The sequence below is a fragment of the Schistocerca americana genome, chromosome 1 (assembly GCF_021461395.2).
Source record: "Schistocerca americana isolate TAMUIC-IGC-003095 chromosome 1, iqSchAmer2.1, whole genome shotgun sequence".
Classification (NCBI taxonomy): Eukaryota; Metazoa; Arthropoda; class Insecta; order Orthoptera; family Acrididae; genus Schistocerca; species Schistocerca americana.
In genome coordinates, this window is record NC_060119.1 from 1082335524 (window position 1) to 1082359688 (window position 24165).

Sequence of the window (24165 nt, forward strand, 5' to 3'; positions counted from 1 at the left end):
TTCTTATATTCTCTCCTTCATCTGAGACTGAAGAGCGCAGTAGGTCGATAAGCGTTTACTAACCACCGAAATATTTAATCCTGTCGTTAAATTTACAGTTGGACAACAGTAGTAAATATTATTTTTCGTTGATTTAGATGTCTTAGATGAAATACACTAAACTTTCTCAAACTGTAATTGTCATTACAGTTAAGGGTATCAAGAATAAATATCCCAGATTGTAAAGAGATCCTGGGCCAAAGGACAGGTCGAAGCAGCCATTATAACTGCTCTCTAAAACGTATGTTGTCATTGATAACGTCCAGTACTGCTTGACACTTGCATGGCACTGATTTCAGGTGTTCATAAGATTTATGTTGCCACTCGTCGAACAGGAAAGACCGTCAGTTCATTAACAGTATTGGAAGGAGATGCCTTCGCTACAACACGTCTTCCAAGCAAATCACGGACGTATTTAGTAGGATTCAAGTTCCCTCATCACAGTGTGCATATGATACTTAAGTCTTATATTCCACAAACTGATCTTCAAGGGGACGAACATTGCCTTTTCTAAAAAGCAAACAATGCAGAAGTTCGGAGTTCAGTCCTCAGTCAGTCCTCACCTCTGGCAATGATTTGTCGATGGAAGAGAAAGTCAAGGGAATATTACCTCCACGCCTAGTAAAACGCAGTGGTGTTCAAACCAACCTTCTTTTATATTTGAGTAACCTGCGGGTGGTAGAGATGGTGGGGCGGTCTGCTAGTCTTGTTACACTAAGTGATCAAAAATATCCGGCCATCCTCAAAAACATACATTTTTCATATCGGGTGAATTGTGCTGCCAGGTACTCCATATCAGCGACCTCAGTAGTCATTACATATTGTGAGAGAGCAGAATGGGGCCCTCCGCGGAACTCAGGGACTTCCAACGTGGTCAGGTGATTGGGTGTCATTTGTCTCATACGTCTGTACGCGAGATTTCCACACTTCTAAACATCCCTAGGTCCACTGTTTCCAATGTGATAGTGAAGTGGAAACGCGAAGGGACGCGTATAGAACAAAAGCGTACAGGACGACCTCGTCTGTTAACTGACAGAGACTGCCGACAGTTGAAGAGGATCGTAATGTGTAATGGGCAGACATCTAACCAGACCATCACACAGGAATTACAAATTGCATCAGGATCCTCTACAAGTACTATGACAGTTAGGCGGGAGGGGAGAAAACTTGGATTTCATGGCCGAGCAGCTGCTCATAAGCCACACATCACGCCAGTTAATGCCAAATGAAGCTTCGCTTGGTGTAAGGAGCGTGAACATTGGACGACTGGACAGTGGAAAAACGTTGTGTGGAATGTCGAATCACAGTACACGATGTGGCGATCCGATGGCAAGGTGTGGGTAAGGCGAATACCCGGTGAACGTCATCTGCCAGCATGAGTAGTGACAACAGTAAAATTCTGAGGTGGTCGTGTTTTGGTGATGTCGTGTTTTTCATGGTAGGAGCTTGCACCCCTTGTTATTTTGCGTGGCACTATCACAGCACAGGCCTACACTGATGTTTTAAGCACCTTCATGCTTCCCACTGTTGAAGAGCAATTCGGGGATGGCGATTGCATCGTTCAACACGAATGAGCACCTGTTCATAAAGCACGACCTGTGGCGGAGCGGTTAGACGACAATAATATCCCTGTAATCGACTGGCCTGCACACAGTCGCAACCCAAATCTTATAGAATACCTTTGGGATGTTTTGGAATGCCGACTTGGTGACAGGCCTCACCGACCGACATCGATGCCTCTCCTCAGTGCATCCCTCCGTGCAGGATGGCTGCCATTCCCCAAGAAACCTTCCAGCACCTTACTAAACGTATGCCTGCGAGAGTGGAAGCTGTCATGAAGGCTAGGAGTGGGCCAACAACTTGTAAGTCATTTTCAGCCAGGTGTCCGGATTCTTTTGATCACATCGTGTATCTTTCCACTCTATTTGTCACTACCACAATTTCTCGATATTTTCCAAACAAGCGTCGAATTTCAGGCTCACTCAATTTGCAGACAAATGTGTTGTTACATCAGACACGCCACTAAATCTCATGTCAGTTGATAACAAATCGCGGCTCTCTCGAGTTCTTTCGCATTGTACGAGGTATATCCAGAAAGGGCAAAAAACCATTTTTTTTTTTTTCAAACCAAAATTTATTTTACAGGAAGGAGCATTTATTAAACTTTATTTCTACACTGTTGCCACCATAGTTCAGACATTTTTCATAGCGGGAAACAAACTTTTCAATGACCACTTTATAGAAAGATGCCGGCAGTGAAGACAGTCACTGCTGAACATAGTTTTTTGCGTCGTCATCGCTGTCAATGCGCCTTCTTCTAAAATCACGCTTCGAGTTCAAGAACAAGTGGTAGTTGAAAGGTGCAATATGGGGCTCTACATCCGGTGATCAAACTGCTGAAAACCTAATTGCTGAATAAGGTTTTGAGTGACACCAGCAGAATGGAGACGTGCGTTGTCATGAAGCAACACAATGCCTTGACTGAGCATTCCACGGCTTTTGTTTTGAATTGCGCCCCGAAGTTTTCTGTGTTCCCCAGTATCGTACTGCATCGACGGTTTAACTTCTGAGAAAGAACTCGACTAGCAGACAACGACGCAAAAACTGTGTTCAACAGTAGCTACCTTCACGGGCGGCATCCTTCTATGAAGAGGACAGAGAAAAACTTGTTTCTAGCTATGACAAATCTCTGAAAAATGGTGGTAGCTAATGGAAAAATAGTTTAAGAAATGCTCTTTCTTGTGAACAAAAATTTTAGTTCGAAAAAATGTTTTTATGAGGTTTTTTTCCAAACCGGAACTTAGGAACTTACTTTCCGGACATGCCTCGTATGTTATTAATGGGGCGATCCCCATGGGAAACTTCTCCAATACAGTTGTGGACAGTTGCTTCTAAAAACAAAACGCCCAACAAAAGATTACCTGTTGGCTTGCGTTACAGAGTTATGATTTCCGTCTACTATAGAGTTGCAGAGGGAACTTAAGGTTGCGTGCTTCAAGCCTACTATTTTTTGGAACTGTGTATCAGAGGTTGCTCAGACTTTTTTATGGTGCAAACTGAGTAACTTCAAAAGTAAAGGAGTTTTTTAGGAATAGCGAAGGGACCAACCTTTTAGTTATTGACGTACATTATTACTACAATGAAATATAGGTGAAGTTCACCCATTCAGCTTTTACGGCATCATTTATTAAAAAATTAGACATTTTTCCGTATCGTTTATTCCTGCAGCAGACAATGCTTTCTTGTAACCATTTGGTTGAGTTGACAATTTCAATAGATAAGACACGTCAGAAACTGTTCTGACATTGGAGAGAGAATCACTCTCTCGTTCTGAAGAACATGATACAGTTTTGGAACTATCAATAGCTGTGACGTTGGCATCTGTACAGTATTTAAGAGAAACCGAGTGCAGCAAACCCAAGAAAAACCTTATTTGCTCCCAAACACAGGGGCACACACGCGCATGTAGCACTTACAATCCAGAAAAAAACATATTTACGGAATCACAGTCACGTAAAATGGAACTCAAGTTTCTTTGTGTTTCTGAATTTTGAAGGGCATAAAAATCCAGTAAAATGAAGTAGGCCCGCATAAATATCACGTTTATTATTTTTTCAGCCACTTCTAAGGATAGTATTATGTGAGTGGTGTTTTTAATAACACATTGCTAAAGTGGTATACAGATATTGCAGACTTCCGATAGTCATCGCCAGTGGAATGGAGCCGACTTCTTATTGTACTATTAACCGTAATTGTGTTAACAGTTTCAGGGCGACATGTGTAGAACGTAGAGTTCAAATAATCCCAGAGAAAAATTTAAGTTACAAGGATTCAAATGAAGCGACTGACGACGTCAGCTGATGTCATAGTCGAAGAGGTCAGCTGGTCAGGAAACATATACGATGGCTGCAGTCTGCACGATATTCAATACGTTAAAAATATGCGAGTTATTTGCATTTGCCAGAGCAGTTATTTTTTCTGTACCTTATTTAAGGCTTTTCTTTATTGCCCTTCAAAATCTGGGCGTTATTAAACGTTATCACAGCATGCCGCAACTGCCTAGTCAACCCTTTATTCGGTATTTACATGTTTTGACAAACCACGTCTCTGTCTTCCGGCAATTACACAGTCAAGATTTACATAGTCGTTATATTATCCGATGATAGGGAATTAATCCCTAAAAATGGGGGAAATGCTAATGTGTTTTAGAAATAGTGACTGTGCGTTGAAGCCAAGTGGTAATACTGTTAAACAAATACATCGTGGTGGTTTTCAGTTTAGTAGGCCTATAAATTTCGATTTGATGCCACTTCGTCTGTTTGCACATCATTCCCTGCTTCAGATGGTCATTCGACATCACAAGGCTAATTGGATCGCGTTCCAGGCAAGCGCACTCCATAAATCTGTGCGGCTACTTTAATTTCTCATTGATCTTCACGAGGCTAATTGGACCCCGTTCCAGACATGCTCATCCCATAAATGTGTGCGGCAGTCAACGGGAATCGGCATGAGATCTCTCCGTCAGTGGAATTAGACCGTGGTTACGCGTACTGGATCTAACGCTTCACTATGGCATATTTAACGGTTGAATTGTCAGAGCTATTTCAGCTAGCCCTCGGTAGGTTATTAACAAGGGGATCTTACGAACTTCCTCTCATTCATTTATTCATATTGATGTGTTATGTAGCACATACATAAACAGGAAGACGTAGCTCTCAATCGTTTTCGAGAAAATCGAGTTTGAAAATTTTATGCATGCATATGTACTTTGTATGGTCATTAACATTTAAGGAGACCGCAGCATAACGGGTAAGCTCTTAGTTTCATAAGCGCTAGGGCTTTGGATCGAATCTCGTTGCCGTTACCTCTCACGCTGTTGCGTGTACGCAAATACAAAAAAGTCACAGTAATATCTTCAAGGTCCGGGACATTTACAACAGCATTATACAAGAATTTTGTAACCAACATCTTGTAGCCATACGTGAGAGAACAGTTTCGTTTGTTCCTCGATTCATAGGGAGGGCAAACGAACACGCAATTGTACGATAAAGTTTTCAAGATTGAGACTGTCTGCAAACCGTGCAGTACTAAAGCAATTTCTCCAAAGTGTACTCCATTGGTGCAGCCTTCTGACGTTTATTTTTACAGGCAAGGGAAGAATCTCATAAAACGACTACAAAATTGCACCTACACCACGAACAGATTGGAGAGATAGCTTCTAGAGAAGGTTACATAAAAATTCAACCAGTTTTGCGCCATTAGTTGACTGTATTAATGTCCGGTGATGTGCTTCGAAATGCGTGGCACGTTGCGAATTTGTCTGATTACCAGGAACCGTTTCCGAATGTAACCGAAGTTTCAAAAATGGTTCAAATGGCTCTGAGCACTATGGGATTTAACATCTATGGTCATCAGTCCCCTAGAACTTAGAACTACTTAAACCTAACTAACATAAGGACATCACACAACACCCAGTCATCACGAGGCAGAGAAAATCCCTGACCCCGTCGGGAATCGAACCCGGGAACCCGGGCGCGGGAACGCTACCACACGACCACGAGCTGCGGACTAACCGAAGTTTGTTTTGCAGTAGACACACTGAAAAGATCATGCACATGCAAAAATTCGGCGTTCATTGCATTTGTTGTATGTCGCACTAATTGTTGTTTTCGATGTTTCTACGATCGACAGCATTCCGGTTCGTGCAGTTCTCCATAGGTTACACATTATATTTGTTCAAATGTAAATAAAACGACTGTACTGATTTGATTGAAATTACCCGTGTATCCTTTTCTATTTTCAAATTCGTTACGACAAATTTTATCGAATTTTCAGGATAAAGGTTATGAAAATAATAAGCAAACCATTAAAAACTGATAATTTACACAATCATAATAAATATGTTGTTAGAATTACGTAGGAATGAACAAAAGAGTACCAGCAGCGAGATTCGATTTAGAAACCTCGCACTTAAAAAACTAAGAGCTTATTCGCTTTTTTTCTGTTTTCTTCATTTTTAGGGGGGGATGGTCCCGGCACAAAGTGGGCAGGGGTCATTTTACAAGGCCTGGCCACAATGTCTCCGTTGCCAAACAGAAACATATGGAACGGTTAAATGGTCACATGAGAATACTGTTAAATACTATTATTTATTTACAGAAAATATATCTGCCTTTTCCATGGAGTGTGTCTGTCGCCACGATTTTTAAAAAAAGAAGAGATAGTGCGTACTACTTGCGTGGAAGACACACACACACACACACACACACACACACACACACACACACACGAGGTACACTTCTGGACTCGCACATGCGGTGTCGATACTCCACGGACGCCGCCGCCACATCTTCATGGCATGTCTCCTCTTAATGTCGTGCAGGTACCGTCACCTGTTCAATCTTCTATCCGTGGATGTGTCAGATTCATCACCTGCCATGAATGAGCCAGCTACGATGTGTATCGTAGAAGATGTTCTGCAAAGAGGTTCGAAAAATATTGGCTGTACTTAAGGCTCTTCAAAATAGCATAATGACGGCCGTTTATTACTTATGAAGAAATAGTCACAATCGCAAAATGTCATTTATTTAAAATGACCGATTCCGGCACATACATAAGGCCATCTTTAGACTGATTGCCCCATTTGCTGCAGCTGGCGACTTGTTTAGCAGCTGCGTGTTGTGAAGACTCACGTCTTTAAGCAGTTATTGTCATGACAGCACGCATTGCTCAGTTCCATAGATGCATTCCGACGTCATTTCCGAGCAGGCTGGCGCCCCAACCCACTATCATGGGGATGTTACCACATTTCTCCATGTGACGTTTCCTGAGTTCTGGTTCGGAAGGGGGGGTTCCATTGCCTGGGCCCTCGGTCTTCCGATTTGACTCCACTGATTTCAGTGCTTGGGGGTTTATCAAGGACACTTTATAAAGAACAAAGGTTCGAGATCTGTTGGATTTGAGACAACAGATCTACGCCACAGTAGGAGTGAAGTACCGTTTCGATATCTGTCGAGCTACAGTCGGTGCCCACGGTGAACTGTACCAACATGCATAAAAAGTTTGACCTCCTGTATAAAATGTTGGAGAAATAAAGTTATCAGCCTTAGTAAGAACTGAAATACAAACAAATTTTTTGTATACCTCTAACCTGGACATCTTGTTTATAAGTACGAGTAAAAGTTTCAAACTAGATCTTCTCGAAAACGGTAGAGAGTTGCGTCCTCTTGTTCAAATACTATGCAGCCCTGGTCGTGCGCTACACACCTTGTCAATATGAGTCAAATCGGTGAGGTGAAGTTCATACGGTCGCCTTGCAAGCAGTGTGGCCAGTGGCACGTCTGTTGCAGTGAAGCTTCAGCAGTCTTGTAGAGAGACGGCAGCTGTCGGCTGCGCGGCCTCTGCAGCCTGGTTGGAAAGCGGTGCGCCGCGGGGCTCGAACCGGCGGCCGCCCGGTCCATAAATAGCAGAGCGGCCTCCCACGCCTGGCTCAGTCCGCGTGACCTGCATACGACAAGTGGGCCATGGACCCCGATGGCCGGCTCTGATAGCGCGTCAGAAAGGACGACGTTCTCCTGCACACGCTCTCTGCCCGCGCTCTCCAGGCTATCTCGTGTTGTCCGGCACGAAGGCGTGGAGCTCTTCGACCGCACCTCGCTAGCCGAGGTCATTAAAACACGTCAAAGCGGTGGCTCTCGACTGAAAGAAAGGTGGTTCGAACCCATGCGGTGGAACTTCACCAACAGTATTTGGTCGGCAAGGGGTAGAGCGGTTGTGGCGTAAAAGTCTCCGATTACCAGATTTCGCGCCAATATCCTGGATGAAATTCCAAACTTCTCCAGTGTGTCTCATGAAGTGGAGGCTTCTCTCACAGACGGTACTGATTCGTCCGTCGCCCGACGGCGCCCTTGATGCTATTCGAGAGTAGATTGTGTTGGCATCTACTTTCACCCTCTCCCTTCTCTCATCATCACACCACACAAACATGACATCACTCCACACTACACTACAAACGCCACGATTACGGTCACATAAACTCAAAAGACATGACATAACGCAAGGAAAGGGATATTTTTTAAAATATTGGGACACCAATGAAGGGAGCGCCCCCACTGCTTAGAGTAAAGCTTGTATTTGTTCTGTAGTATAATCAGACTAGTAACGTCGACCTTAATCTGAGGAAATTTCGGAGAATGAACGTTTGGAGCATAGTAAACTGTTGGCTTCCCAAGAGATAATACACGTACAGATACAAAGCAGTGTTATCCTACGTAACGGTAAGTCAGATTGGGCATCAAAGCTAAAATATTTTATATCTGCCTCTCATTATTTGACAAGAACAAATCTGTTAGCGAATTTCATCGTACAATCGAGAGCAGATCCATGGGTGGACACGTATCGCACACAGTGTAATGCACGACACACTTAGGCAGGCAATCGTCATCAATCAGGATATTTGTACTTTTATTTAATGAATCGAAATGTTCATTACAAGGCCCAAGATTGCAGCTGATGTTCAGTCTTATCATTAGCTTGCAAAGAAATTCGAAATGTAGCGATTATTATAGAAGGAAATAATTTAATACCTCATGAATAGTGTTCATGAGTTTGTTATTTTAGTAAATTATGGACTGTGGAAAAATCGGAAAGAAACGAATAAAAGCGTTCAAAATGTGTTGCCGCAGAAGGATAATGAAAGTTAGGTGACCTGATAAAGTTTCCGCAGAATCAGCGAATGAACATAGGAAAAACATTGGCAAGAAGTAGTGAGAAAGTGCTAGGACGTATGTTAAGACATCAGAGAATAATTTCCATGACACTACAGGGAGGTCTAGAGGGGAAAATCTCTAGGGCAAGACAGAGACGGAAATACATTCAACAAATAATTGGGGATGTAAGGTGCATGTGAAGCTCTGAGATGAAGAGATTGGCACAGCAGAGGAATTCTTGGCGGCCGGCTTCGAACCAGTCAGGGGATCAATAAAAAATTGTAACCATTTATTTTTATTTTCAATTGAAGGTTGTGCATCGCAGTCATCCACACTCAATCGATACACGTAACGGCACAATTCACACACCGCGGGGAAAGAGGTAGTTGTGGGCGGAGGAATGATCCCCTTCGTAATAGTCGGTTTAACATGGCACTCGTAGTCGCCTAGACAATAATGCTATGACTTTTTCTTTCCTTTTGCCCTTGTAAAACTCAATTTATTTGGTAAATTACGACAGTGGGAACTCTTTGCGGGTGACGAGTATCTTCTTGCTGGCTTTTACTTTTTTCTTTGTCGTGATTCTACGTTCTGTTGTCAACGCAATCGGCAGAGGCAAAATATCTGCTGCAATGGGCAACAGCATTGAATGGAATTAGTGGTGAATTAGCTGAAGGATCAGTCACGGGATTCACCTGAAACGATTACGGGGAACGAGGCAAACGCAATTTGGGAATACATCCGTTGTCGAAGCCAGCGACTTCTTACTATAGAATTTAGAAGTCCAGCATCTAGCTTAATGTTTAGCTTCAGGTCTACGTTGAGATTATTAGACTTGCAGTACTACTCCTTTACAGGGCTCGGTCCCTCTGGTTTCTGCGAAACACAAATTGTTTTTATGTAGAAGCATGTTTCAGCACAAAAAACAAATTGTTTTTATGTAGAAATATGTTTCAACACATGTATTTCTGTCCTTGTTATTAAAAATGCAACATGTTTTATGAAACCATTTGTGAGTAAGTATTAGGCCATAATACTTTTTACGATTTTCTTTTTTTTACCTTAACTGATAGCTGGCTTTGTTTTGTGAAGCATCATTAAGTTGTTGTATAGCTTGTCATCTTCAACAGGACGATGTTTTTATACAGGTGATTGGAAAAGTTATTCAACCATTAATTAATTATCAGCTAATAATTACAAAAAATCGCAACAAAAAATGGTTCAAATGGCTCTAAGCACCATGGGACTTAACATCGGAGGTCATCAGTTCCCTGGACTTAGAACTACTTAAACCTGACTAACCTAAGAACATCACACACATCCATGCCTGAGGCAGGATTCGAACCTGCGACCGTAGCAGCAACACGGTTCCGGACTGAAGCGCCTAGAAACGCTCAAAATCGCAACAAACACAACAAAATTTGTAGGCATAATTTTCGCTCGCAATTGTTATCTTAGAACATTTTGTACTATCAGATTGTCAATAAAATAAACGCTAATCCACGGTGTTTAGATCTGGTGAAACATGTTTGAACAAGAAAGCTAAGAAGAATTATATTTTTCAGAAAGAGGTACAATCAAGTCCTATAATATTTTCTGCATAAACGTGTGCTTTAGAGCATCATAAACCAAAGGATAATTATCATGCTTGGACAGAAAAAAATATGCACCCCTTCGGAGAAAGACGCTGGAATTAGTTTATCACGATTTAAGGAGACAGCGATAATGTAACTCAAAATGTACATCACAAACATTGCGAAGAAATCAGAGTCGCTAATTAAAAGCTAATTTCTTTGTGAACTTTTAAATAAATGTCTCGACGTTTCTTTTGAGTCATTGGTCTTCTGACTGGTTTTATGCATCTCGCCACGAATTCCTCTCCTGTGCTAACCTCTTCATCTCCGAGTACACTTTAGTATCATGCAAGTTATTCGAACAGTCCACGGTTATACTGCCGGTTCAGAGTGTCCAATGGGCCCGTTGGACACTGTGAACCGGCAGTATATCCGTGGACTGTTCGAGCATCAAATACGCCGGGAGAAACTGAAGAATCACATGCAAGTTATTCCTTATGTCTTAATTGATGTCCTGTCATCCTGTACCTTCATCTTGTCAGTGTTATCCATATATTCCTTCGGTCTCCGATACTGTGAAGAACTTTCTCATTCCTTAACTTCTCAGCCCACCTAATTTTCAACATTCTTCTGTAGCACCACATCTCAAATGCTTGAGTTCTCTTCCGTTCTGGTTTTCCCACAGTTCATGTTTCACTACCATTCTATGCTGTGCCCCAAACGCGCATTTCAGAAACTTCTTCGTCAAATTAAAGCCTATGTTTGATACCATCAAACTTCTCTTGGCCAGAAATGCTCCTTTTGCCAGTGCTAGTCTGCTTTTGATCTCCTCTTTGGTCCATCCGTCATGGATTATATTGCTGCCTATGTAGCAGAAGTCCTTAACTTCATTTACCTCGGCCGTCAGTCCTAATGTTACATTTCTTGCTCTTCGTATTTCTGATACTTCTTATTACTTTCGTCATTCTTCTTTACTCGCAATCCGTATTCTGTACTCAGGAGACGCTTCATTCCTTTCAGTAGATCCTGTTATTCTTCTTTACTTTCACTGGCAATAGCAATATCATCAGTGAATCTTATCAGTAATATCCTTTCAACTTGTATTTTAATTCCACTCTTGAATCTTTCTCTTATTTCCATCACAAATCTTCGATGTACAGATTGAATAGTAAGGGCAAAAGACTACACCCCGTCTTACACCCTTCTCAATCCGAGCACTTCGTTCTTGATCTTCCACTCTTACTATTCCCTCTTGGCTCTTGTACGTGTTGAATATTACCCGTCTCTCACTATAGCTTACCCCAGATTTCCTCAGAATTTTGAACATCTTGCACCATTTTACATTGTCGAACGCTTTTTTTTCTAGTCTCGCTTCCATTATCAGCCGCTACATCAGAACTGCCTCTCTCGTGTCTTCATCTTTCCTACAGCCAAACTTATCGTCATCTAATACATCCCAAATTTTCTTTTCCATTTTTCTGTATATTACTCTTGTCAGCAACTTTGATGCATGGGCTGTTAAGCTGATTGTGCGATAATTGTCGCACTTTTCAGCTCTTGCCGAGTCAGATGGTATATCGTCAGGCTCATGCATTCTACACATCAACGTAAATAGTAGTTTTGTTGCTATTTCCCCCAATGATGTTAGAAATTCTGATGGAATGTTATCTTTTCCTTCTGCCTTATTTGATTTTAAGTCCTCCAAATTCTGATTCTAATTCTAGATCCCCTATCTTTTCTAAATAGACTCCTGTTTCTTTTTCTGTCACATCAGACAAATCTTCCTCCTCGTAGAGGCCTTCAACGTACTCTTGCTACCTATGCGCTCACTCCTATGCATTAACAGTGGAATTCCCGTTGCACTCTCAATGTTACCACTCTTGCTTTTAATGTCACGAAAGGTTTTTTTTACTTTCCTTTATTCTGAGTCTGTCCATCCGACAATCATTTCTTTTTAGATTTCTTCACATTTTTCATCCAGCCATTTCGCCTTAGGTTCCCTGCACTTCCTGTTTATTTTATTCCTAACTAACTTGTATTTCTGTATTCCTCAGTTTCCCTGAACATTTTTGTAATTCCTTCTTTCATCTATCAATTGAAGTATTTCTGCTGTTGCCCATGGTTTCTTTGCAGTCACTTTCCTTGTACCTATTTTCCTTTCCAACTTCTGTGATTGATCTTTTTAGAGCTGTCCATTCCTCTTCAGCTGAACTGCTTACTGAGCTATTCCTTATCGTAGTACCAATAGCCTCAGAGAACTTTGAGCGTACCTCTTAATTCCGTAGCACTTCCGTCGCAGGGAGGAAGAGTGTAGGCACTTATGTGTCAAATTTCTGCGTCGCGGTGCGAGGCAGTCACGAGGTTTCGAAAAAGCGACTCTTAATTTTACTGAGACCATTTTAAGCAAAAACTAGTTTTTCACGAAAACAAATGTTTATGACATCACATTTCCTGAGCTGTGTGTCGTACAATTATATAATTTTGCAGGTACATTCTCTGGTATACGTGGATACTGTCTGCAACATGTGTTACGGATCAGTTAGTAGTGAAGAAATAATAAATAAAATCTTCATGCCTGATGCTAAAGTTTGACTGCATCTATATCTACATCTACATGGATACTCTCCAAATCAAATTTAAGTGCCTGGCAGAGGGGTAATCGAACCACCTTCAAAATTCTCTATTATTCGAATGTCGTATAGTGCGCGGAAAGAACGAACACCTATATCTTTCCGTACGAGCTCTGATTTCCCTTATTTTATCGTGGTGGTCGTTTCTCCCTATGTAGGTCGGTGTCAAGAAAATATTTTCGCTTCGGAGGAGAAAGCTGGAAACTAACTTCGTGAGAAGATTCCGTTGCCAGAACAGCGAAAATGTAATTAGCGTAAACTTCTTTTCTTTCATCATTTTGTGGAGGGTGTCATCGAGTAGTAGTTTCGTATACGTTTGATATTATGTGTGAACTTTGTTGCAAGTCGCTAAGTGCTAGTCAGTTATGCTGCCTCAAGACAAACGCACAATCTTTAACTGTATTAATTTTCTCCTACTGTCAAACTTTCAATAAACGGCTGTACCTCTTAATGAGTATATTATGACAGCATTTAAAATTTTTAAGTTCGGTCATGAATTACGCGAAATACTGAAAATCGAAGTTTTGCTGCCGGCCGCGGTGGTCTAGCGGTTCTGGCGCTGCAGTCCGGAACCGCGGGACTGCTACGGTCGCAGGTTCGAATCCTGCCTCGGGCATGGGTGTGTGTGATGTCCTTAGGTTAGTTAGGTTTAAGTAGTTCTAAGTTCTAGGGGACTTATGACCTAAGATGTTGAGTCCCATAGTGCTCAGAGCCATTTGAACCATTTTTGAAGTTTTGCTGTACCTCTGCAGCAAGTGGTATCAGGTTCCGGATTAGAATTTTAGTAATATAGATACTTTAAACTCTGTATGAAAATTTACGTGAAACTTCATATCAGGGAGCTATGGAGCCTTCCTGTTGTTGTCCCATTTGTCTACGGTGTCGGCATCGTTATATGGGTTGTAGTTAGTGTCAGCTAAGGGGTGGATAGTCTTCCTGCCCCCCCCCCCCCCCAATCTCCGCCCCCCTCCCCCTTGCCCCACCTATCGGCGTATAGTGTAAATCTCATGTGTTCACATCTGAGATAGTTTTCTAAATGTTTGTGATTCATATATACGAGACAGGACGTGGACACGAGCCCGGTATTTTACCTGGATGGATGTAGGAAACCTCCTAAAAACTCCGTCCGGGCTACTCGGCTCACCAGCTCTCGTCGTTAATCCTTGACGCGGATTCGATTGTGGGCAAGGTCTTCTCCCCGAATCCTGGAAGCGGCGAGCTGAGGCGCTCGGCTTTACTGGCAGGTCATCAAGGATTTATGGAGCCCACGACAGATAAAAACTATTTTGTATTCCAGAGGGAGACCAACGACCTTTTGAGTGACTGTTCATCGTATGGAAACACACGCAGCGAAGAGTTTCCCCATTTCACTTCAACTGTTTTCGTTCCTATCTTCCGTACCGATAAGCCTTGACTCACAGTCCAGAGTGCGTTCACAGGCTAGGTTATCCGGCAGCTAGTGTTTCATGCGACACGTCAGGTTTTCTGAGTAGGTGAAAGAAAGTCTTGTGTACTTTAATCCTAGCAATGCGTCATTTGACAGTAGTCGCACAGGACGTGTTACGCAGTGTGTTCATGGTGGCATGCTCTGTAAACTGAGATTAACTGGAACTGCTCTTCCATATTCCTCGTAAAGACACCTTAATATTATATGCTTAGCAAATATAACGAATTTGGCGCTCCGAAGAACAGAAGAAATCAGACAACAGATTGACAGTATCCTGCTTTAGATCATGAAGCATTTTGTAATAAGCCAGTCATACATCGCTAACGACAAAATAAACAGTTATAATAGGTTCAAATTCCAGCCTAACATCAATTTTCTATCACGCTGACACCACCTTTTGATATTCGCAAAACAAACGAAACGGAACGTAAGCTTGGTCATTCAGGTAACGCTAGTTACAATGTGTTTTTATGTAACTAGCGGAAGACGGAGAAATGTGAATAACATTTCGACATTTGTAGCTTCTTAACATCAGATTACACATAATTACAAACTTTTGCTTACTGTCCGTAGTCCTATCATATTGGTTTAAGAAATAAGGCCTCACGAGGAGCTTCGCTGATAAAATTCCGAGAATGCACACTTCCAGCGACGTATTACTTCTTCCAACACATATACCAGGAAATGATAGAAATGGGGAACAACAGAATTCATCTACGTCGATTCATTCGCGAAGTTGGAGGGGCTATGATAGTGAACCCAGAAGTATCCTCCGTCACACAAAATAAGCTGAATCACAGAGTATACAGATAGTTGTAATTCACGAGAATGAGTTGTCCGACACGACGCAGACAGTTTGGCTGTGACAAGGAAAATGGCACGCAGAAGTGTGCGCTTCCAGCGAATGGGCGGTGTCCGCTGACAGCAAACACAGCGGGCGCATGGGCGCTCTCGGTTTGCAGTGAGGCAACCTCAGCGGCTGCCTCAGGCTTCGTGGAACGCCTTAGAGTCCGTGAACAGTACTCGCTACCGACTTCCTTACAAAAAAAGTTATACGCCGAGAAGACATGTTAACGTATCAGTGTAGCTTTGTATACGTACATAACATCGATGAATGTGTAAGTAATTAGCGCTGCATTTCTCTGTGATAGGTAGAATGGCCATCAAAGTGGATTAATACTATTCGTATTTAGTGTTGTTACAGACAGACTAAGGTGGTTACAATGGTTCCATCTTTTGGACAATACTTTGAGGCTGTGGACCCGTACATCTAGAAATTATTGCAGTAAAAATTATCATTTTGATAGTAAGTAGGAGCTCTGCAAGCAATTATTCAGGAAGTTGGGAATAATGATTTTACAGCCATTGTATATTAAGTGCCTCACCCATGTCAAGGAAAACCTAAGTTCATTTAGCAAGAGGTATGAGGCAGACAATTACAGCTATCCGGACACCCTATGTAATGCGCAGTTGACCACTACGTATCAGACGAGGCGGTTCTGCCATCATAGAAGGAGGCATGGAATATTGTGTTGTCAGTGGAGTAGTAGTAACAGCAGAATGGGTCGGTCAGGCGAGTCGGTGACTTCGAATGTGAGCCAGTCTTCGGGTGCCACGTGAGTAACAAATCGGGCGGGGGGTTAAATTTCTGTTGTCGGTGTTAAGCGGCGCTTGAGGTGGCGTCAAGAGGTACCTCACTAGACAGTGGGTGTCTGAAAACGAGTGATTTGGAGTAATGCATCGTGCTACGCCATGTGACAGTGCGATGGAACGGTTTAAGTTTGACGAATGCCTCGAGAACGTTATCTGTCATCGTCTGTAGTACCAACAGTGAAGTGCAGAGAAGTGTTGTTACTGGAGGGGGTGTTTTTTGTAGTTAGGGCGTAGCTCCCATATTCATATTGCGCTTAATAAAGCGCTAAATGCAGAAGGAGACGAACTCATTTGACAGCATTGTGTATTGTGTACAGTAGAAGAACTGTTAGCAGACCCGACGATTGTTTATAGCAGCATGAAAGGGCACCCTGTCATAAAGCTGGTTGTGTGTGGTTCGACAGTAACATTCCTGAAATGGACTGGCCTTCCCAGGGTCCCGACCTGAACCCAGTGGAACACTGCTGGCGTGAGTCAGAACTTTGACTAAGTTCCATACCTCAGCGTCCAAAATCATTACATTCTCTGCGTTCTGCTCTTGAGGAAGAATGGGCTACCATTCCTCCACAGGCATCTAAACACCTCACTGAAATTGTCTCCAGCAGAATTCAAACTGTCATCAAAGCAAAGTGCTGACACATTTCTTATTAATATACATTAAAATGCCGTGTGGCTGGGGCCTCCCGTCGGCTAGACCGTTCGCCTGGTGCGAGTCTTTAGAGTTGACGCCGCTTCGGCGACTTGCGTATCGATGGGTTCAAAAACGGCTCTGAGCACTATGCGACTTAACTTCGGAGGTCATCAGTCGCCTAAAACTTAAAACTAATTAAACCTAACAAACCTAAGGACATCACACGCATCCATGCCCGAGGCAGGATTCGAACCTGCGAGCGTAGCGGTCACGCGGTTCCAGACTGAAGCGCCTAGAACCGCACGGTCACAACGGCCGGCGTATCGATGGGGAAGAAATGATGATAAGGACAACACGACACCCGGGAATCTAACCCGGGCCGTTAGGTATGACATTCCGTCGCGCTGACCATTCAGCTACCAGGGGCGGGTAATATACAGGGTGTTTATAAATGAATATCGGGGTTTTAACGCTTTATAATATTTAGTATATTAAACTTAGTTACAAATGAAATGTCAAATGAACGAGCAGTTTTACCAAGAACCTTATAAATGTTCAATGTGAGCACCATTTGTCACACGACACACATCAAGTCTATAGCTGAGTTCTTCCCAAACGTTGATAAGTGTGTCTTCAGTGAATGTAGCAACAGCTGATTCAGTCCGGTTTCTTAATTCAGGGAGGTCTGCTGGTAGCGGAGGCACGTACACATGATCCTTGAAGGAAAAAATCGCATGGCGATCAGTCGGGTGAACTTGGAGGCCATGCAAAGCAAGCCCTGTCATTGGGCCCCTTGCGGCCTATGCAGCGCTTGGGTACAGTGAATTATAACCACTTGCGTACTTCGCTATTATGTAACATTTATAAGGTTCTTGGTAAAATTGTTTGAGCTGCTCTTTCATTTGACATATCATTTATAACTGTAAGTTTAATATAATAAATAGTATAAAGCGTTAAAGCCCCGATATTCATTTATAAACACCCTGTACATTAATAGATGTCTAGATAATTTTGATCAGGACTTGTTTAAATTACTAGTAATGTCTTATATTGTTCGCATTGTACTTTATTAATGTTGTAAATTTGACACAGTCTGTCAGGCCGCATCTGCGCATCTGATGGATGGCGCAGATCTGGTAATAAATAGTTGTTGTTGTTGTTGTGGTCTTCAGTCCTGAGACTGGTTTGATGCAGCTCTCCATGCTACTCTATCCTGTGCAAGCTTCTTCATCTCCCAGTACCTACTGCAGCCTACATCCTTCTGAATCTGCTTAGTGTATTCATCTCTTGGTCTCCCTCTCCGATTTTTACCCTCTACGCTGGCCCCCAATACTAAATTGGTGATCCCTCGATGTCTCAGAACATGTCTTACCAACCGATCCCTTCTTCTAGTCAAGTTGTACCGCAAGCTCCTCTTTTCCCCAATTCTATTCAATACCTCCTCATTAGTCATGTGATCTACCCACCTAAACTTCAGCATTCTTCTGTAGCACCACTTTTCGAAAGCTTCTGTTCTCTTCTTGTCTAAGCTATTTATCGTCCACGTTTCACTTCCATACATGGCTACACTGCATACAAATACTTTCAGAAACGACTTCCTGACATTTAAATCTATACTCGATGTTAATAAATTTTTCTTCTTCAGAAACGCTTTCCTTGCCACTGCCAGTCTACATTTTATATCCTCTCTACTTCGACCTCTCTACTTCAAGCGGTTCTAGGCGCTTCAGTCTGGAACCGCGCGACCGCTACGGTCGCAGGTTCGAATCCTGCCTCGGGCATGGATGTGTGTGATGTCTTTAGGTTAGTTAGGTTTAAGTAGTTCTAAGTTCTAGGGGACTGATGACCAGAGATGTTAAGTCCCATAGTGCTCAGAACCATTTGAACCATTTTTTTTGACAGAATTACAATGTCATCGGCGAACCTCAAAGTTTTTATTTCCTCTCCATGGATTTTAATACCTACTCCGAACTTTTCTTTTGTTTCCTTTATTGCTTGCTGAATATATAGATTCAATAGTAACTGCTTTTTAATAGTGTACGAATCTCAAGCGTGCTTAACAGACGTGAGACATGCAGCTCATTTTCGTTACATGTTTCAGATCGCTGAGGTTCAAGATGAGGGGCGCCATGAGCTCCTCGTGCACGCTACTCCTGCTGCTGGTGCTGCCGCTGTCGGAGGGAGCACCGGCGGCGCCAGGCCTCTGCAGTCCCGGCTGCCTCTGTTACCGCCTGCCCGAGGGCGGACGAGCCGCCAACTGCTCCCGCTTCGAGACTGCCCGCGGGAAGCACACCGAGCTGCCCACTGACCTGCGTTCGCTCCGCGTCCTTCCCAACGCTCCGGGACTGGCATCTTTCCTTGAGGAACGCCTCGCGCATCACGCTCGCCACCTCGAAGAACTGTACCTCACTGATAATGAGGTAGTCGGGCCGCGGCTGCGGTCGTTACGTGTACTACACAAGCTGCGTGTGCTGGACTTGTCTTTCTGCGAGTTGTCGAACACCGACCAGGTAGCTTCTCTGGTGAAGCGTAGCGACAGTTTGGAGACGCTACGTCTGAGTGGCAACCCGCTGACTTCACTGCCAGTGCTCGTGTCGGACACGCTGAGGGATCTGGACGTGTCCGACTGCGAAATCGCCAGCGTGCGAGCGGACACCTTCACTGGCCTGAAACGCCTACGTCGCCTCACCCTCGCGCGCAACCGTCTAACGAACTTGGCGGCGGATCTTCCACACTCCTTGAAGCTCCTTGACCTCAGCGGCAATAGTCTGACCCACTTGTCTCCCAAGCTTGTGGCGACGTTACACAGGGTGGACGTGTCGGGCAACCCGCTACATTGTACGTGTGCTTTGCTGCGGCTGCGCGAGCAACGCACGGGCGAACACGTGGCGGTTGGTGCAGGAGCTGCTTGCACTGGTCCCGAGCAGCTGCGAGGGTTGTCTCTGTCTGGAGCGCGTCGCCTCTGCGAAAGTCGCGTAGGCTCGACGACGGGGACTAGGCAGCGGCGCCAAGCAGATCCGTTGGACGTCCTGGAAGGATCTGGTGGTGGCGAGGGCGACGGAATCGGCGAGGACGAGGAGCTCGATGAGGAGACTGGAGACGACTTCGTCGACGACGACTATGACGAAGAAATTGGTGGTAGTACCGGAACGGGGGGAGCAGACGATGCATCGGGCACCTCTCAGCTTGGCCCGCAGAACGTTGGTGTCGAGAGCGCCCTTAGCTCCAGCTCAGCACCACCCGTCCCTGCGTCGAATGAGGACACCACTCGTTCCCTAGAAGACGATATCTATGAGCCCACGATACCGCCACCAGTCCCGGCGGCTGTGGACGCCGACGCTAGCGCCCAGCTTCCAAGCGAGACACCGCCAGAATCGGGCCCTCCAGCGGCGGAAACGGTGGAAGGAAATCGTGCCGAATCCGCTCCGGACGAGACGGGCGATGTCGACGGCATCAGCGAGGTACCTGAACATAAAGAAGAGTCGGAACCTGTTGCGGCTGGTTTTGTCCCAGACCCTGAGGGCGAGAGTGGCGTAAAAGAGGAGGAGGCTAATACAGATGCTGAAGACATCTTTAATGAAGTGATGAAAAATGAAGATGAAGCAGTGGACGAGGACGAGGACTACGACTATGACGAGGAGACAGAATCAACTACAGATGAAGTCAGTGTCCCTCACCATGTACCACTCGATAATGGAAAGGAAGGTGAACAAGAAACCGCTCAACATTCTAATGAAACTCACTCTTCATCTCCCGAAACTGTAGACAAAAAGGAAACTTTGGATTCTTCTCCACTGTCACCTGAAGAAGAATCTGATAAAGACTATGAAGAAGGTGGGGAGGAAATTGAAGAAAAAGCTAATGAAGTGGAAAATACTGATGACGTGAAGGCCGTTCACGCTAAAGTAGCCACTGAGGAATCGACTGAAACAACGCCTGCGCCAGTAGATACAGTACACACAAATATGACGTCAGAGGCTGTCGTACCAGCTCATGACGTGGAACCAAACCTCGACAATGAAGAAGATGAGTCAGACATAAAAGTTATAGGTGAAGCTGAAGGTTCTGGAGAGGGTGATAGTGATGACAGTTTGCCACTGGGCCCAATTACTGATTTTATAGATACCAATGGACATGACGGGGCAACTACGACAGAAGAGCCGGATGAAAGAACGTTACTGATAGATGAAGAAGACGAAGAAGAAACAGACGAAGGTGATTCGCCTCTAGTCCCTCCCGGTGCTGATGACGAGAACATGATTGCATCTACCGAAGACAGTACTGTAACTGAATCCGACAGTAAATTTGGCGTTCTGGTGAATGATACAGAGAGAGGAAGTAGCGTTAGTCCACAGGACGATGGCGAAGAAGAGGGCTCTGGTATGCTGTTCCCCTTCGGAGGAGTCGACTGGGATGTAGAGAAGACCAATGAAACTGATGAAGCTGAAGTTACCTCGCTAGGACCAACAGAAATACACGAAGATGGACTGATAGTTAACCGAATTATTCCACTAGAATCTGGGAGACAGATGTCGTCCTCCACAGAGTCTCCACTGACTACGACCACCACCGAGAAGCCAGTAGGCCACGGCGGGATCTTACGTTTAGACCTGCCTAAGGAAGAAGATGTGACAACATCAGAGGCTCCTATACACACAGTACCGCCTTTCAATGTTGAAGCTGAAGGAGTGTCTTCTTCAACAGCACCCCAAGGTGAGGTAGAGGAGCGCATAGCTACAGCCCCTCCGGTACCTGCCGTCGAAGCAGTGCCATCGGAAGAACCTACTCTCCCTCCAGAAGAACCTGATGTACCTCTGGAAGAACCTGCTCTACCTGCAGCAGAGACGTCACCTCCCCCGCCACAAGTGCTCACATCCGAAGTTCCAGTGGAGCCGGGTGCCCCGGAGTGGGCTGACAAGGAACCAACGCCTGGTCCGGAACCAGACGACATTGATCAGGATGAGATATCAGAGGTAGAAACGGTGATGCCTACAGACGACACATCGTCCAATGACACGGCCCGCGTCATCGTTGCCGGCAGTGAGAAGCCACCAGAAGAGACTCCGCTCAACTCGGCGGGGTCGTACGTTGTTCTGGGTATCATCATGGCGCTGGTCGTTTTCCTCCTTGGCTACGCCGTCATGCGCAGCCGGCGAGGTCGGCAGCGGGCGGCCGCCAAAGCCAACGGGAAGGACGCGGAGGCGGCGGGTGGTCAGCAAGAGGGTCGTGAGCTCAAGGAAATCAGCAAGCCGCTGCTGGGCACCCCGGCAGCAGTGCCTGCGGCCAACGGGAAGGGGGAGCACCTGCAGCCGCTCGTCACCAAGCCGACCGATAATCCCGACCTCAAAGACGCAAGTATCAAGACCATTTCAGTCAATGCTCACATATCACGCCACGAGTTGTAACAGATTGTAAGCATGTTAGCTGGCACCGCCGCTACAGTATGAACTGCTAACGTTGGCCCACATATCACTTAACACTTAGACGGTTGAAGCTTCGCAACTCGTGATGGGCATGCGCAACAATGCACTTCCCTCCTTCTGTGCCCATCGCCCCTCTGAAAGCAGCTGGCAGCTATAGTTCAGTGTACAGTACTATACTAGTTTCGACAGACAAGTCGATAACCCATAAGTATTGCTTGGCCAATGGACGCCTCAAAGCATCCTAAGAGTCAATATTTAATTGCGCTTTCTACTAAAGGTTGGGTTGGGTTGTTTTGAGGTAGGAGACCACACAGCGAGGGCACCGGCCTCATCGGATTAGGGAATGATGGGGAAGGAAGTCGGCTGTGCCCTTTCAAAGGAACCATGCGATCCCGGAATTTGCGTGGAGCGATTTAGGGAGATCACGGAAAACGTAAATCAGGATGGCCGGAAGCGGGATTGAACTGTCGATTGAACCGTCGTCCTCCCGAATGCGAGTCCAGTGCGTTAACCACTGCGCCACCTCGCTCGGTCTACTAACGACTCCTCTTGTAGGGGCCTCAATTAAATGTTGACTCTTACCATGCTTTGACACAATCAATGCTCAAGATAATTATATTTACGATAATATGATTAAAACTATATTGAATACTGTCAAACGGGAGACAGGACAGCCATCCACTGAACACCATACCATAACAAACTAAATAACAGGCACTCTCTTGGTGCCTCTAATTTCCAGGGTTCCTTTCATACGCAATTCCTCTTCAAATCCCTTTTGGTCAGAGTTGAAAACAAATTCCTTACTGAACGATGGGATAGGTTCGTTTATATAATTTACAAATCATCGCGCTGATTCCGCAGTTTGTTGTGTGTATCTTACGTCTTCCAATTCTGTGGCACTGTTTGAAGTTATGCAACGATCTACTGCTTCGCTTGAAATCATTGTAATCTAAGTCGCGCGAAATTTGATGTACATAACGTAGCAGGTCATTATCATCCACATCCTGCAAATTCTATCGAGCATCCGTGAAAAGCGCAAACACCAGGTTTCGTAATTAGTGCGCCTTATCCTCGCTTGAAAAACCATAGTTTTTCACTGTCATATTGATGCATTGTTATTCGAAATCTGTTCATATTTTTTTTTTTACTATCCTGCGGATGATCTTCCATGTACGTTATTATGTTTAATATCTGTTCGCTGGACGATGATTGATCTTTTACAAAGCGTCGCTAGAGACGAGATTTGTGGCTCCCTGTCGGACAAGGATGACGAACTACATGGTTCGACACTTGTTCAATGTCATTCTCACTTGTTAAGCATGTTGCGTCATCATTGTGTTCCTCATGCACATTGTCCAATCAGTCGAGCGTATACAACACCACTGTCTCATCTTGCAGAAATGCTAATGCTTCATCTGCCGGTTCTTTATCGCTCTGCGATATTCCTTGGTATCCTTTCTGACGAAATGTCAGCTTTGGCAACTGTTGTAGATATAAAGCAATGTTTACTTTGTTTATCGTTGCCATTGCTCTGCTTTGTATCAAAACCACTAGCACTGTTGTGAGTTAGGCTACTCGTGAGCAGTTCAAGTACACTATTCCTTGTTAGTGAATAGAACATTCTTCCTTGCAAAGACCAAAAATGCAACAGTAGTTATCCAAATTCGTTCACATTTTATTAACAGATACTACAAACATTACATTTTAACGGAAATCAGTATACTATAGTTGGAGTCACGAACGATGGCATTTGTGTTTTTAGTCTCGTTCTGCGTACCTACGTCACACATTCTCCGACAGCCAATGAGTATTCAGTAGTGTTATGAGCGCTCTGCTGTGATGACATATCCAGTGCGAGCAGTAAAGGTGATCGTAGCGGGTTATACAGTAAATTTTTAATCCATTAGTTGCGAGTTGTTATGGCTAATGCTGGTGGTGGCAAGTGGCAAATTCTACACAAGTAAGTGAGAGACAATTTGCAGTATATATGCTTCAAGTGCAAAGCACGTGTATATGGGTCCTGCAACTGCCGCTCAGTAACCGGTAACAATGCAGTC

The 24165-nt window shown here is 44.3% G+C and overlaps 1 protein-coding gene across 2 annotated transcripts in view; it reads left to right on the top strand.

The window, feature by feature from the left end:
- The window catches only part of LOC124617721, a 422320-nt gene that overhangs the window by 393284 nt on the left and 4871 nt on the right, over positions 1-24165 (top strand). For both annotated transcript variants that reach the window (XM_047145289.1, XM_047145288.1), the window contains exon 3: positions 18784-22033. In XM_047145289.1, coding sequence (XP_047001245.1) covers positions 18800-22033 — 3234 coding nt within the window. In that variant the 5' untranslated portion in view covers positions 18784-18799. The remainder of the gene's footprint in view (positions 1-18783; positions 22034-24165) is intronic.